At 45.3% G+C, this 14,693-nt stretch overlaps 1 protein-coding gene across 1 annotated transcript in view; it reads right to left on the bottom strand.

Moving 5' to 3' along the window:
* The window catches only part of atad3 (ATPase family AAA domain containing 3), a 50,787-nt gene that overhangs the window by 24,815 nt on the left and 11,279 nt on the right, over positions 1 to 14,693 (bottom strand). The window contains exons 5-10 of the mRNA XM_070860325.1: positions 13,985 to 14,054; positions 12,644 to 12,809; positions 11,673 to 11,742; positions 5,724 to 5,879; positions 3,325 to 3,381; positions 3,086 to 3,211 (exon numbers count right to left, since the gene is read on the bottom strand). Of these exons, the coding sequence (XP_070716426.1) occupies positions 3,086 to 3,211; positions 3,325 to 3,381; positions 5,724 to 5,879; positions 11,673 to 11,742; positions 12,644 to 12,809; positions 13,985 to 14,054 (645 nt within the window). The remainder of the gene's footprint in view (positions 1 to 3,085; positions 3,212 to 3,324; positions 3,382 to 5,723; positions 5,880 to 11,672; positions 11,743 to 12,643; positions 12,810 to 13,984; positions 14,055 to 14,693) is intronic.

A 14,693-nucleotide genomic window follows, 5' to 3' on the forward strand; every position in this document is an offset into this window, starting at 1 on the left:
TTACGAAATAAATTGCTCCAGTTTATTTTTAATCCTCATACTTGCGCTGCGAGTTATTAGATCAAAGTATTAGGAGTGCAAAATGCCATGAGGCAAATGCTGACTCACTAAAGTAATCATAAAAAAAAAATCATACAATATACAGCAGCACCAATTAAAAGATCACTTCACACCGTTTGTAAACACAGCAGGGTTCCGAACAGAAAATAGTTCTGTCTGGCTGTAAATTCATCATTTAATTTTCTGCACTTCAATCCATTACAGTCAGCCGCACACGTCATTCTCAGTCTTTCTGCACATTCACAAACATCTCCCAACTGTTTCAATCTGGAAAATAATTCTGTACAAGGGAGGCTCTCCTGCTACATACACCTCTATACCACCTTCATATACAAGAACATAAGAAATAGAAGTAGCCTGCTCCGCCATTCAATCAGATCATGTCTGATTTTTGACCTCAACTCCACTTTCCTGTCTGATCCCCATATCCCTTGATTTCCCCTAGACTCCAAAAATCTCTCTCAGCCTTGAATATACTCACGATTCAGCTTCCACCGCTCTCTGGGGCAGAGAATTCCAAAGATTCACAACCCTCTGAGTGAACAAATTCTTCCTCATCTCCGTCTTAAATGGCCGATCCTTTATCCTGAGATTATGCCCCTTAGTTCTAGTCTCTCCAGCCAGGGGAAACAATCTCAGCATCTATCCTGCCAATCCCCCTCAGAATCTTGTATGTTTCAGTGAGATCACATCTCTAAACCCAGCGGATAGATAGAGGAAGGTGCGGAGCGATGTTTAAGTGCCACATTACACAGATACAATCATAGCGGTCATTAAAGTTCAGAATCCCCAGTGCCCACTATCCTGGGCGGTGAGCTTTGTCGGGATCTGTCTCACTGATTTCAGTTCCCAACAGCTGCAGTGTAAATCCAGCCACCCTGTCCTGATTGAGCTGGGGAAGTAAATTGACAAAACAGACATGAAAGGATACGTGAACTTTATTGATGTGCTGGATGGGTGATTGGAGCATGGGCAGATACAGCAGGAGCGGCGAGAGATTGTAGAGGTACGTGATCGGGGCCCAGGAGAGGAGAGAGTTCGGGGCCAGGAGAGGCGCGCCCAGGGACAGCATGGGCCAGCCCACACTGCGATGTGTGCACGCACTAGGTCAGTGCAGCAGAGCAGATCTCCAGTCGTCTTGGTTAATGCTTGCCACTGGGCCAAGACCTAGCTCTGTTAAGCCAGTGGGGTGGCTGGTGTGCAATGGCCACTACATGTTAATAAAATCCACGCACAGGCATCTTCCACCCTTCAAGAACCTAGAATATTAGGTTTTTCATTGAAACACCTGTGAACTCATCCTTTTTTGGTGTGGAAGCAAGTCATCCTCGATACGAGAGATCGCCTATATGATCTCATACACCCCTATGCCTTCTCCCCCACCACAAACACATCAAACCATCACACCCCAACTGCAAGTCTACAGGAGCAGCACATCCCATTGTGTGAAGCAGTCTGCTATCGTCAATCCCATTCTGTAATAGATCAGTATGTTAAGTATCACATACAAGCACACCTCACCCGTAGTCCAGGCCAGGTGGGAGGACTCCCACCCCCACCCAAAAAAGTCAAATACATTGATTTGAACTGACACACTAAAATCTGAGCAGAGTTGTGAGAATTACAAGCTTAAAGCAGAATTTGAGGCGTGGGAACAGTGGTAGAAATGGTTTGAGCCATTGTGCTCTTTAGGGTGAACAATCTTAGTACTGGGAAATTAACATTTGCCACTTGCATGGAGCACACCAGATCAGGTACAGAGTAAAGCTTCCTCATGATTGCCCCAATAATGTACCATAATCCTAGTCACAGAAGGCTCCTTTGCAGTTGAGACACAAACCGTTCGAATTGCCTCAGTGAAACTCCCAATAAAATCTGATGCCACTCATATATAATAACAAACAATAACATATTTGGTCTGCCAACATGTTCCCAGAACCTGCGAATGTTAGCAAGTGCCAGTGACATAGTCTGCACAGAAACAGCATACAGAAGCATGGGTCACAGGACATTGGAGCTGTAGAACTTCGAATGTGGCCATTCTAGTATTCATCCCAAAGTTACTGAAAGTTTCTCCATTAAAGTATCGACTAAACCAAGATAGAACAAAACCGAAGAAAGCAAATAACTAGCGAGTCCAGCTCACAGCGAATTGATAAATAGATTGTGCTTCACTGTCATTTGACCTGCGTCTCTCGACTGGTCTAGAGCAGACATTAGCCGTGACAAAGGGCAAACTTGATAATAGTCATCACTGCTGATGTGATGCTGAACTGAGACCGCCTGCCAGTTCAGGTTTATGAAAAAGATCTTATGGTACTATTCGCGGAAAAGCAGGAATTCTCCTGGTGACTTGGCCAACATTTCTCCCTTAACTACCACCATCCAAATCACATCAATCTTACTGCTGTTTGTGGAACCTTGCTATGCACAAATTGGGTACCGCATTTACCTACATGATAATGGCTACACATCAAAAGTAATCATTTGGCTGTAAAATGCTTTGGGACATCCAGGGATGAAAGGCGATATATAAATGCAAGTTTTGCCTTACTTTAACACTGTGACTTCCTCAAAACTTCCAACAGATGAATGAGAGAGAATTAATAAAACTGTATGTCACAGTAACCGTGCTCAGGCCTAAAATTAAACAGTATATTTAATGTGAATCCCAGGGCCACTACTGACAGAGATATGACTCACTGATCACACATGGTAATTAGTGTTGCTATACATAGGTTTGCAGACATCAATTGAGGGCTGGGTGGGGGGGCGGTGAAAGAGGAATTTAATTGGAGGTGTTTTATTTCCCTACTGGGAACCTGTTACCTGAAGATTGCATAAACAGCTCGATTGCGATCTAAACATGAATACGTTCAGTACTCTATCCACATAAGCTATGAAATGATCTTACCCAAGGTACTGCCCCTTCATATTGCAATCTGAAACCTCCATTACCCAACAAGCCATCCCTCACCTAGAGGTGCACAAAATGGACAGGATTTTTAAAATATACTAACATTACCTTGGCAAAAAGCGTTTTCCCCGTACCCGGAGGCCCATACATCAGGATATTTCGGTACAGCCCCTTGTTGCTTTTCGTGTTTCTGGTTGCTATGGCAATATCTCGGACACGTTCCTCCAATTTGGGCTGTAGATGGAATTGAATGAAAGTGGGAATTGAAGAGAATCAGATTATAAATAAATTCAATTTCTACAGGCACAGAACTGCATATAAAACCCAGCAGAAATGCAGCAACTCACGCTCAACACCACTCCCTCGAGTGCGTCCTGCGGCTTGCTCATCAGACGTTTACCAACCTGAAAAAACAATCCAGTTTAAACTTCACTAAGGAACATAACCCTTCACACAAACATATACACAGTGAGCACTGAAGCAGAACCCATTACATCACCTGGTGTACCAGAAACCAATTGCTGTGAGAGTGTATTTTGTTCATTATTCAACCTTCACCAAACTCCCAAACACATGAATCTATAAAAACAGAAGTTTCAAAAGGTTCTTGGCTCACGAGTTCCCGCAACCCCCTCCTCCCCCTTTATCCCGACACCCATTAAGTAAACATCTTAAAGTTAAGTTGATAATATTGAGTTCTCACGAAGGAGAAATTCTCTTCTGTGGAACATCTCCAATCAAGCGGGTGGGCAGGCACAGCGTCCCAGCCACTGACCATGATGTCATATAACCAATGCTTGGGATGCAAGTGCGGACCCAGTTGATTTTCCCTCTGACGGTTGGTTTGCCATGGCTTAGATAACTTACCATGTAGGGAGTTTTTGACATGAGCACATAATTCTATTAGTCTGCTTTACCTTGAACATAACTGTTTTATCTCATTAAATTACCATTGTACAGAGATTTATAGTAAGACTGATTTCCACTATCAGTAATATAGGATACAAAATGTTTGAACATCAACAGTATAAAATCTGCTTCCAAGGCTATAACAGTTCACATTTGTTTACATTCACAGCTACAAGAGTGGTTGTATAAATTCATCATCTCCTGACACCTGCAAATGCATGGCAGATGCAGTATAATGTGGATAAATGTGAAGTTATCCATTTTGGGGGCAAAAACACGAAGGCAGAATATTATCTGAATGGGGGCAGATTAGGAAAAGGGGAGGTGCAACGAGACCTGGGTGTCATGGTTCATCAGTCATTGAAAGTTGGCATGCAGGTACAGCAGGCGGTGAAGAAGGCAAATGGTATGTTGGCCTTCATAGCTAGGAGATTTGAGTATAGGAGCAGGGAGGTCTTACTGCAGTTGTACAGGGCCTTGGTGAGGCCTCACCTGAATATTGTGTTCAGTTTTGGTCTCCTAACCTGAGGAAGTACGTTCTTGCTATTGAGGGAGTGCAGCAAAGGTTCACCAGACTGATTCCCGGGATGGCTGGACTGACATATAAGGAGAGAATAGATCAACTGGGCCTTTATTCACTGGCGTTTAGAAGGATGAGAGGGGATCTCATAGAAACGTATAAGATTCTGACGGGACTGGACAGGTTAGATGCGGGAAGAATGTTCCCGATGTTGGGGAAGTCCAGAACCAGGGGACATAGTCTAAGGATAAGGGGTAGGCCATTTAGGACTGAGATAAGGAAAAACTTCTTCACTCAGAGTTGTTAACCTGTGGAATTCCCTGCCGCAGAGAGTTGTTGATGCCAGTTCATTGGATATATTCCAGGGGGAGTTAAATATGGCCCTTACGGCTAAAGAGATCAAGGGGTATGGAGAGAAAGCAGGAAAGGGGTACTGAGGGAATGATCAGCCATGATCTTATTGAATGGTGGTGCAGACTCGAAGGGCCGAATGACCTACTCCTGCACCTATTTTCTATGTTTCTATGATACTGCTGCCCACCCATCCACATAAGTGGACCAGTCACATCTCACCACCTCCCCCCACCCCCCTCTGCCTGCACACATTGATGCATGAATCATGACACAGCTCTGGAGTTGTTGTTGTGAAAGTTCCAGACAGTCAGACACTCACTACCAAATAAAAGACAATTATTGAAAATAAGGTGTATACAGAGAAGCTATTCAAAGCTTCACACAACTGATTAAAAACAGACACAGCGATACACACACACACACACACACCTTTATTATTCAGCACTCAGGAGAAAAGCCTTCTTTCACTTAAAGTGAAGGTTGTCCCCTCAGCGCTCTGGGAGGGCACCAGCCAATTATTACATAACTAAAAACCCTACTGAACCGGCGCAAAACCCACTGATTCTGTACAGTTAAATTCACCTTTTATGCAGAGTACGCAAAGCCATTAAAACACTAAGTTACAAATCTGTTCTTATGAAATTACATTTACTTTCTTTTAAATCAAATTTGAAATTACATTGGTGGATTCCACTTTATATCTGCGACGGTAAAAAGCAGCAGGGGAACTGCATAGTGAAGCTGTGGTTGGAGAGGAATGGGAGGACAGTGTAGCTGTGGCTGGAGAGGAAGGCTGCATCAGAAAGAATGAAACCCTTGGTCATACTGGGCTTCACCATGCAGCTGGCCCTCGGGATTCAGATACTGTGCCAATATTCTCCGTTACAGAATCGGTCTGGACCTGGACTTTCGATTCAGGAAAGACCAGCAAAGCTCCCAAGCCTTTGCAGGAAGCTGCCTTACCTTTATTGGATGCTTCATTGCCTCCACTAACGTGATGCGGGAGGTGTCTCGAACCAGTGAAGGCTTTCCCAGCCGAGCCTCGATGTATCGCCCAGCGACTCCTGTGGCGTTCTTGGCAGAATACACACCGACAGCCAGCAGTGTGAGCCCAGCCACCTGAGGGTAAAACACAAAGTCAGGAAAACCGGATCATGTAATATGAGTTACAGCCAACTCTTGGAGGGAGGCATGACAATTATTCACTGATTATTCTGTTTATACCACATGCGGGCACTTTTTATTTAAAAACACTTCTGTGGAGACAATTAAGAGTTCAGCAGGTATTCTAAAAGCTTCATTAGGGTCCCACAACACATCCCATCAAACCCAATTTTTCCACCTACCATATACAGTCTCTACCCGATCATGGACTCTACACCCCCATTACAATCACCTTCTAAAACCCCTGTACAATCTACCTCATCATACACACTGCCCAGCCATTTCATCTCCTGTGGAAATGTTTGACACCCAAAGTGTAATTGAGCGAAAATCCAGAATATTCATTGATCTCCACATTCCACTAGCTGCTGACTGTCCTTCCAGCCTTGGCAGCTCAGGATCGATTGCACCCCATGGAGTACCCCCGCCCCCCACCAACCTTCATCTATTCCTATTCCTACAGCCTCCATCTGATTTCCCTGATATTTATACGGCTTGATTTTTGAAGAAGTGACACCATACATTGATTGTAGAAGGACATTCTGAATGTAGAAGACACTGGGAGCCAGCAGAAAACCAGGACACCATACTCCATTTTCTGTAACAAAGAGCGAGGGGCCAAGTGCCACAGTGCACGACACTAGCAAACTTTGAAAGAATAAAGGAAATGGTGTAAATCGGGAAATGATGATTGGACGGCACTATGCTTGGGGTTTAAAAGCGGACTGCGGGAGGCGACTGATGTCGGAGAAAGAAAGAGCTGAACAGTCGGGGATGGTGCAATGTGCCTTACTTTTGACAGTGAGAATGGAGGGAGTGTGTAGCGAGGCTTACTTGGAATTTAGAAGGGACAAGAGAGCAAAGTTCAGAGAAGCAATCGGTGAACAAAGGGTCTCGTTATTAATCCCATCACAATAATCTGCTCCTGCACTTGCATTATGTATTCATGCAGATTGTCACCAGCTCCGTCTCAGCAGTTTTTATACAGATCTGGGACTTCACCGTTTTATTTAGATATCTGCACCGCACCTGTTACAATGATGCATTCGAGAATCAATGTCATCTTGAGCTTCTGAAGCAACAGCAAACACTTAAGCAACCTCTTAATATCAAAGAAATGCCATCCATTTGGCAGTGCACTAAAGGTCATACGTTGCTGAATTACAAAATTAACTAGTGATAAAGAACTGGTCAAATTAGGCAGTGAAGGAACACAGTGTACAAGTATTGGAATAAGTGCAGATACCAATTTATTACACTAGAGCACAATGCAGACTGGGGGACACATTTTGCTGCCAGCACAGAGCTTACCCCAAGCCAGGGAAGGTCCAGTGTACAAACAGAAGTGCTTTGTCAGGGATCATGAAATGGACAATTTTGGTAAGGAATCTCAAGCTTCTTTCTCTCTTTAGAAAGGGAAACCCCTCCTGCAGAATTGCACACTCGTCCCAAGACATCCAACTCTTGTCTGTTGCAGAGTGTCAGCGTGATCTGCAGCTTCAACAGCTCTCAAAGCTCTGCGTTCTTCCGTCGAAGGGGTTGTTTGTGCACAACAGGGGGCTGCCACAATCAGATTATCCATTAACTGTGCACACTTTCAGCTGTTAGTTCCCCGTCAGCACTTGGGTAATGCTCACACAGGAAATAGATTAAAAACCAATCTCCCGTCTTCCTCTGGCAGGGGCAACGTGTTTTTATACCTCAGCGCTGCCAATTAAAACCTGCAGCACATCTCAATTCAAACATCTCAACAGAATGCATTTCAAGGACATCACTGCAGCCAAGCAAGATACACCCAGACAGTTTATTTAATGGCAGGTCATGCCCACCTGACAAGCCAACTGCAAAGCTCCACTAACATGTGCCCTATGCTGCCCCACTTTCTTAATGGAAATGGACAAATATTGCAAGGGTGAGGTCAAGGGGAGTGTGGTACAGTCCAATGGCTGCACTCCAGAAGACATGCCACTTGGCCACAAGGATATACCCACTGATACACAAGGTTTCCAACAGCCACACGTTTCAGACAAGCAAACGGTAACAGTCGCTAAACAAAGCGCTACCATATCGCTTCAAAAATAATTCCTTCAAAGTGGTTGAATTATTGATGCTGCCACGTCGGATACCTCGCTGCCATCGTTATATTTAGCCAATCTTCACAGGATCTGTGTTACTACTGGGAGCCTCTGGTGCTCGAAATGTGGTACTGCACCTACTGCACCACTTGAAGATTACAAGATAGGTACAGATGAAGGAGCCATTTGGTCTCTTTTAGTTCATCCATCCAATAAAACGTTGCCCAATCACATCATCTGAACGATTCCAAGGTTTTTGCCTCCACTAGCCTACCAGGAAACCACCCGATGTTGATGGTTGTGTGTGAAACTGTTCCGACTATCTGTCCTAACCTTTCCTTTCACCAGTTTTAACCTACATTCACTTGTTCTATTATCGTGGCATACTTTGATATAATGCTCCAGATTTACCTTAAATATCCCACCTAATATCTTGTGTACTTCTACAAACTTCCCCCTCAGGCATCTTCTCTCAAAGCTCAAATAACTCAGTTTCTCCAGTCTTCAAAAGCTTAATCCCATGATGACAGAACCCGCCTCGTGGCCTTTCTCTGCAGCCTCTGGGGCTTTAATGTTCAACTTATGTCTTGATGATCAAAACTAAACCCAATAGACAAGATGCAGTCTGATCAGTGCGCTGAACAGTTTTAGTGTAACGTCCGGTGCTTTATACTTAACTGACCCAGCAATACATCTTCAGCATTTTATTTGCCGTGTTTATTGCTACTCTGGAGATCTGACAAATACTGAATCTATCATGCCCCGATCACATCTGCTTCACATTTAGCCATCTCTACACCATGCACAGTATATCAGATAGGCCTTTTTCCTATCAATGTATAGTACCTTACACTTGTCCGCCTCTAATTATCCCATATGTAAAGTGCACAGAATTCCTTTTGTAGGTCTTCGTCACTTCCTCCAAATTGACAGCCCTCCCCCCTCCTACTCTAACTTTTGAAAACATGACTAGCTTGCATTGCTTTTCTGAATCAGTATTTACCGTGAATTAGCAATGACTGGCTCCCAATACTGATCCCTATGGCATGTCCCTCTATAAACCCCAACTTTGATATCATTCCCCTAACAAATACCAAGTGCCGACTTCTCCCTGCCCCCGTAGGACGACTTGATGCTCTCCAGAAGAGAGAATTTAGGGATTATGACCGCATTTATTACTCATCTCCAGTTGCCCGAGAAGGTGCTGGGGTCTCCCCTTCAACTGCTGCAGTCCCTGTGATGATGGAGCTTCCAAAATGGTGTTGGGTAGAGAATTCCAGTATTCCGAGCCAGTAACAATAAAGGAATATTGATATGTCCAACGCAGAATGGCATGTGACTTGGAAATGACGATGCTTCCCCCGAGATCGCTGCTCTTGTCCTTCTTGGCAGAAAAGGCACCGTCTAAGTAATCTGGTGTTGCAACAGTACATCCTGTAAATCGGACATACTGAAGCCAGTGCCCCCTTGGTAGAGGGTTGCATAGCGAGGCCAGCGGCATGGTCACTGATCAAGTAATTCCAGCACACTCCTGACCAGTCAAGTAGATAATAATAACAGAAGAAATAGGAGCAGGAGTAGGCCATGTGGCCCCTTTCCTGCCCAATCCCTATATCCCTTAGAATCTATCAACCTCAGTCTTGAATATACTCAATGACTGAGCATCCACAGGCCTCTGGGACAGAGAATTCCAAAGATTCACCACCCTCTGAGTGAAGACATTTCTCCTCGTCTCAGTCCCAAATGGCCGACCCCTTATCCCGAGTCTGTGACCCCCGGTTCGAGACTCACTCGCCAGAGGAAACGTCCTCTCAGCATAGTAGAGACTACAAAGGGTTAGGTGAGCCATAGTCTCTGCCCTGCCATTGTAGCTATGGTATTCACTTAAAAAAAAAAAGATAGATTTTTCTCTGAAACTTTGGCAGACACTTGTCAAAGTGAAAAATGAGAGAGTCATTGGACACTCACCTGCACTGAAAGAAAAAGACAGCCCCCCCACCCCCCCCAAGCTTTAGCTGGCAGCCCTGAACACACCGTGGTGCCAGCTCGTCCAACGATTGCCTATACCACAAGCAATCTGTAGTATTGCTTGAAATCAATCAGCTCGAAGTACACCCTTGGGGATCTTTTGCTTTCAATGAGACTTGTCTAACTTACGATCATTAATCCAAAGTACAATCCTGAGAAGGGATCCCTCGATACGGAGCATAGTGAAGAAGCTGACACCAGTGGCAGAATTTATAGTGCAGCACTGATGTCAGAGGAAGCCCAGACCTGGGGCAATGGCTCTAGAGAGGTGCAGAATCGAGCCGTTGTCTCTCTGCACCCCCGGAAGCAAAGCCCAGCCGGCCAATGACCACACTGGCACTGGCTGAGACCTCGGCCAATGACCACACTGGCACTGGCTGAGACCTCGGCCAATGACCACACTGGCACTGGCTGAGACCTAGGCCAATGACCACACTGGCACTGGCTGAGACCTCGGCCAATGACCACACTGGCACTGGCTGAGACCTCGGCCAATGACCACACTGGCACTGGCTGAGACCTCGGCCAATGACCACACTGGCACTGGCTGAGACCTTGGCCAATGACCACACTGGCACTGGCTGAGACCTCGGCCAATGACCACACTGGCACTGGCTGAGACCTCGGCCAATGACCACATTGGCACTGGCTGAGACCTCAGCCAATGACCACACTGGCACTGGCTGAGACCTCGGCCAATGACCACACTGGCACTGGCTGAGACCTAGGTCAATGACCACACTGGCACGAGATGCCATGGCCAGGCCGAGGTCTCAGCTGCCCATACAAACCAGCAAAGCGGTCCGTGTACTGCTGGCCTGTGGCAGCAAATTAAAGTCACCAATGCGACTCGGAAGCAAATATACATTTTTCAGTTTGATGCACACTCACAGCAGGCCTTGCTGCCTGTGCTCTGGAATCCACCGGGACGCAGGACTGGACCAGCAGCGATAAGCTGGTGAACCCAGAGCAGCAGCAGACTTCACATAACACATCTCTCAAGTGAAGCAGCAGCAGTCTGACACAGCCCTGTGGGGTTACACGAGGGAGTGCAGGTAAACTAATCGCCTGTAGGGTCAGCATATAGCGAGGGGGATAGAGGCACGCTCAGAAAAACATAAGAAATAGGAGCAGGAGTAGGCCATTTGGCCCTTCCAGCCTGCTCCGCCATTCAACAAGATCATGGCTCTTCGCCGCTAGGATCAGTATGTAATGATGGGAGGCAGGCTTGCTCATCTCCTGCAGGGTCAGTGTATAGTGAGGGGACACAGGTAAACTCATCTGTTGTTATTATACACCACAGGCAGAGATGAAAATACATACCACACTTTCAAACCATTATCTGTATAACCAGCTGATTAACTATTTAAAGAGTAGAAACACACAGGGACTATTTTACTACAAAGAATGTGGAATGCACAATGAATATTACTAAATCCAATCCAGAAATACATAACTGGCCCCGGATCAAAACAGGCTTCAACACCACCCAGCAGTTTTCACCCACTGAGGTCATTCAGCAACAGCATAGGGGCACGGCCCATCGTGACACAAGGTAGAGAGGCCATTGCCCTACAGCTTGGTTAGTTAACAACTGAGAAAGGGGATACTGTAGCTTCCTGCGGTACCGTTGCGTCTCACTTACTGTGGCCGTCACTTTGTCCCAGTCGGAAACGAAAGCACGGAATCCTTCTCCAAACACTGCCCCAGCCGTCCTGAATGAAAGAATAAAGCGCATCAGTTACCGTACCTCAAACGCCACGAGCAGCTGCGCAGGAGCAGAAATGCAGTCAGAGCCTCTTGCGGAAAGAGGGAAAACAGAGAGCCAGGCAGAAGAAAGTCTTTGGGACCGGGATTGTATTAAACAGCACACTGACTCAGGGCTGGAGATGCATCAAAAAACTCACCCATCCCCCCCTATTACAAAGCGAGACAATGCAAACGTACCATGAGATTACACAGCATGATCACACTGGTTCACTGACCCAGAGGAGTTACCGACTCAAATGCATGCTCGGAGTGAAACTGGCCCCATTACACAGGTGTGTCGGCCTCTACATTAAATGGAGTTGGACCCAAAAACCGAGCAGAGATGTAGGCGATTAACATATGCGGATCCCAACCCATTTCATACCAGACACGCATGTAGTAGCAGGTACTGGGTCCTGTTCAATAAACTACCAGTAACTATAGCGAGGAGGAATCTGGTGCAGCACACTAACAGTAGGGTGTAAAAGTGGCATTAGAGGGTTTTAAAAAAAAAATATATAATGAGGGTGACACAACCACAGGATTATCTTCATAACTTGGTGCTAAAACGTTAGGTGTCTGGGAAGTGTTAATTTCTTCAGCAAATAATGAGTCACTCGAGCCTACATTAGACAATTCATTGCCAAGTATTTTAATTACTATCATTATCATCCATTTAAAGAGATTTCGATGAATCTGCAAAATGTCACTGCACCTTGAATGGTTGCACACGAGGGGAGGGAGCAGATAAAACGAGGCCCTGAGGTTGATGGGAAGGAAAGTGATCTGATGGTTTTGGAGGGGGGGGGGTGGGGGGTGGGAAGAGGAGGGATTTAACGATTGAAATCAACCTCTCCTTCCACTTACTTGATGGAATCAAGAACAGTCTGACGATGCTCTGCAGCTTTCAACCGGATCTGTTCTCGGATCAGATCGGCGTTCTCTCTCTCAACCTTAGCCCGAGCCTTGGCTTCAGCCTCAATTCGAAGCATCTCGTTCTTGTGTCGGAGCTCCATCTCGTGTTCAATGGTGGCTACAGGGGGAAAACATGACATAATCAGAGCACTGACCTTCCACCTCGTGCATTCCTACATTACAACAGTGACTACACTTCAAAAAGTACTTCATTGGCGTAAAGTTGGGATGTCTGGTGGACGTGAAAGGCACTGTAGAAATGCAAGTCTTTTTTTCATGGTCTGGCAATTGAATATTCACCTACGTCAATAAAGACAATGTTCTTGATGTCAAACACTTATTATTAGTTGGGATCTATTAGTACAAGAAGAGTGTCATCCACTACCCCAGTGAGGACCAGTGGGCTTGGCAACACCACAAATGTCAATCTGGAAAGTGGCAAAGAGACAGAGAAGGCCAGTCACTGGAGAGAGTAACAGGCAGTGACTGACGCAGCTTGCTGGAATGCTGGGTGAGTGCGCAGCATGATTCTATATGCGAGTTTTCAGATTCTATTCTAATTTACAAGTCATAAACGTTCAAAGAAAGATTGCTTCATACATCAGACTCATCACTTTGCAGCATAGGCCAATGACAACCATTTTTTAAAAAGCTCTGATTCAATACTTTATCAGTCACAAAAGTGCAACTTTCAGGCAGTGATCCCCTTTCGGAATGGCACGGGCCCCTGGGACAAGTCAAAGTGCAAGGACCATCCCGTGCAGGTGCAATAAAAGGAGGGAACACAGACAGGAAATACGACTGTAGTAGTGAATGAATAAATCTGGGTGTAAATAGATTACAAACTCGGTCAATATTTTAATGATGGTTTAAAAAAAGAATCAAGATGTGGTATGTGGGTGCACCGATCTCACACACACACATTCCAGCGTGGGAAGCCTGCCCAAAAACTTTGTAAAAATCTCCAGGCTCACTGTGAAAACCAACTGGAGCCAAAGCAGAGCTGAAAGTTTCACTCAGCCACCAGCCTGAAGCAGCTTCCTCAATCGCAGCACCTTAACCCCAACAGCAGGTCTAAAAGCCTCCATCTTTTAACCCTTTTACTGGACGGGTTTGGATTTGTTTCCGCTCATTCCGACAGGCACTTAATTCCAAAAGAAGTAACAAATTCAAGATTAATTTTCTGTTTAAAATTCAAATCAGCTTTTTAAAGTGTTAAATTAATGCCGACATTAAATTATTCACCAAGGACCAGCAACTCTTCATCGCAAAGGATGTAACTGAAGTGTTTACCTCTTCGCATGGATTCCTGTTTATGAACAGAGTCTTCTTGTTTCCTCAAGTTCTCCTCATTCAACAGTTGCTAACAAGAAATGAGATGAAATCATCACGCTGGGAAATTATGATTTATCTGCGTCCAATAGTTACATAAAAACATAGAAAACAGGTGCAGGAGCAGGCCATTCAGCCCTTCGAGCCTGCACCACCATTCAATATGATCATGGCTGATCATGCAACTTCAGTACCCCACTCCTGCCTTCTCTCCATACCCCCTGATCCCTTTAGCCATAAGGGCCACATCTAACTCCCTTTTGAATATGTCCAACGAACTGGACTCAATAATTTTCTGTGGCAGAGAATTCCACAGGGTCACAACTCTCTGGGTGAAAAAGTTTCTCCTCATCTCAGTCCTATATGGCTTACCCCTTTTATCTTTAGACTGTGCCCCTGGTTCTGGACTTCCCCAACTTTGGGAACATTCTACCTGCATCTAACCTGTCCAGTCCCATCAGAATTTTATATGTTTCTATGAGATCCCCTCTCAGTCTTTAAATTCAAGTGAGTATAAACCTAGTCGATCCAGTCTTTCCTCATATGTCAGTCCTGCCATCCCAGGAATCAGTCTGGTGAATCTTCGATGCATTCCCTCAATAGCAAGCATGTCCTTCCTCAGATTAGGAGACCAAAACTGCACACAATACTCAAGGTGTGGTCTCACCAA

This window comes from Pristiophorus japonicus, chromosome 18 (genome assembly GCF_044704955.1).
Source record: "Pristiophorus japonicus isolate sPriJap1 chromosome 18, sPriJap1.hap1, whole genome shotgun sequence".
NCBI classification, from domain to species: domain Eukaryota; kingdom Metazoa; phylum Chordata; class Chondrichthyes; family Pristiophoridae; genus Pristiophorus; species Pristiophorus japonicus.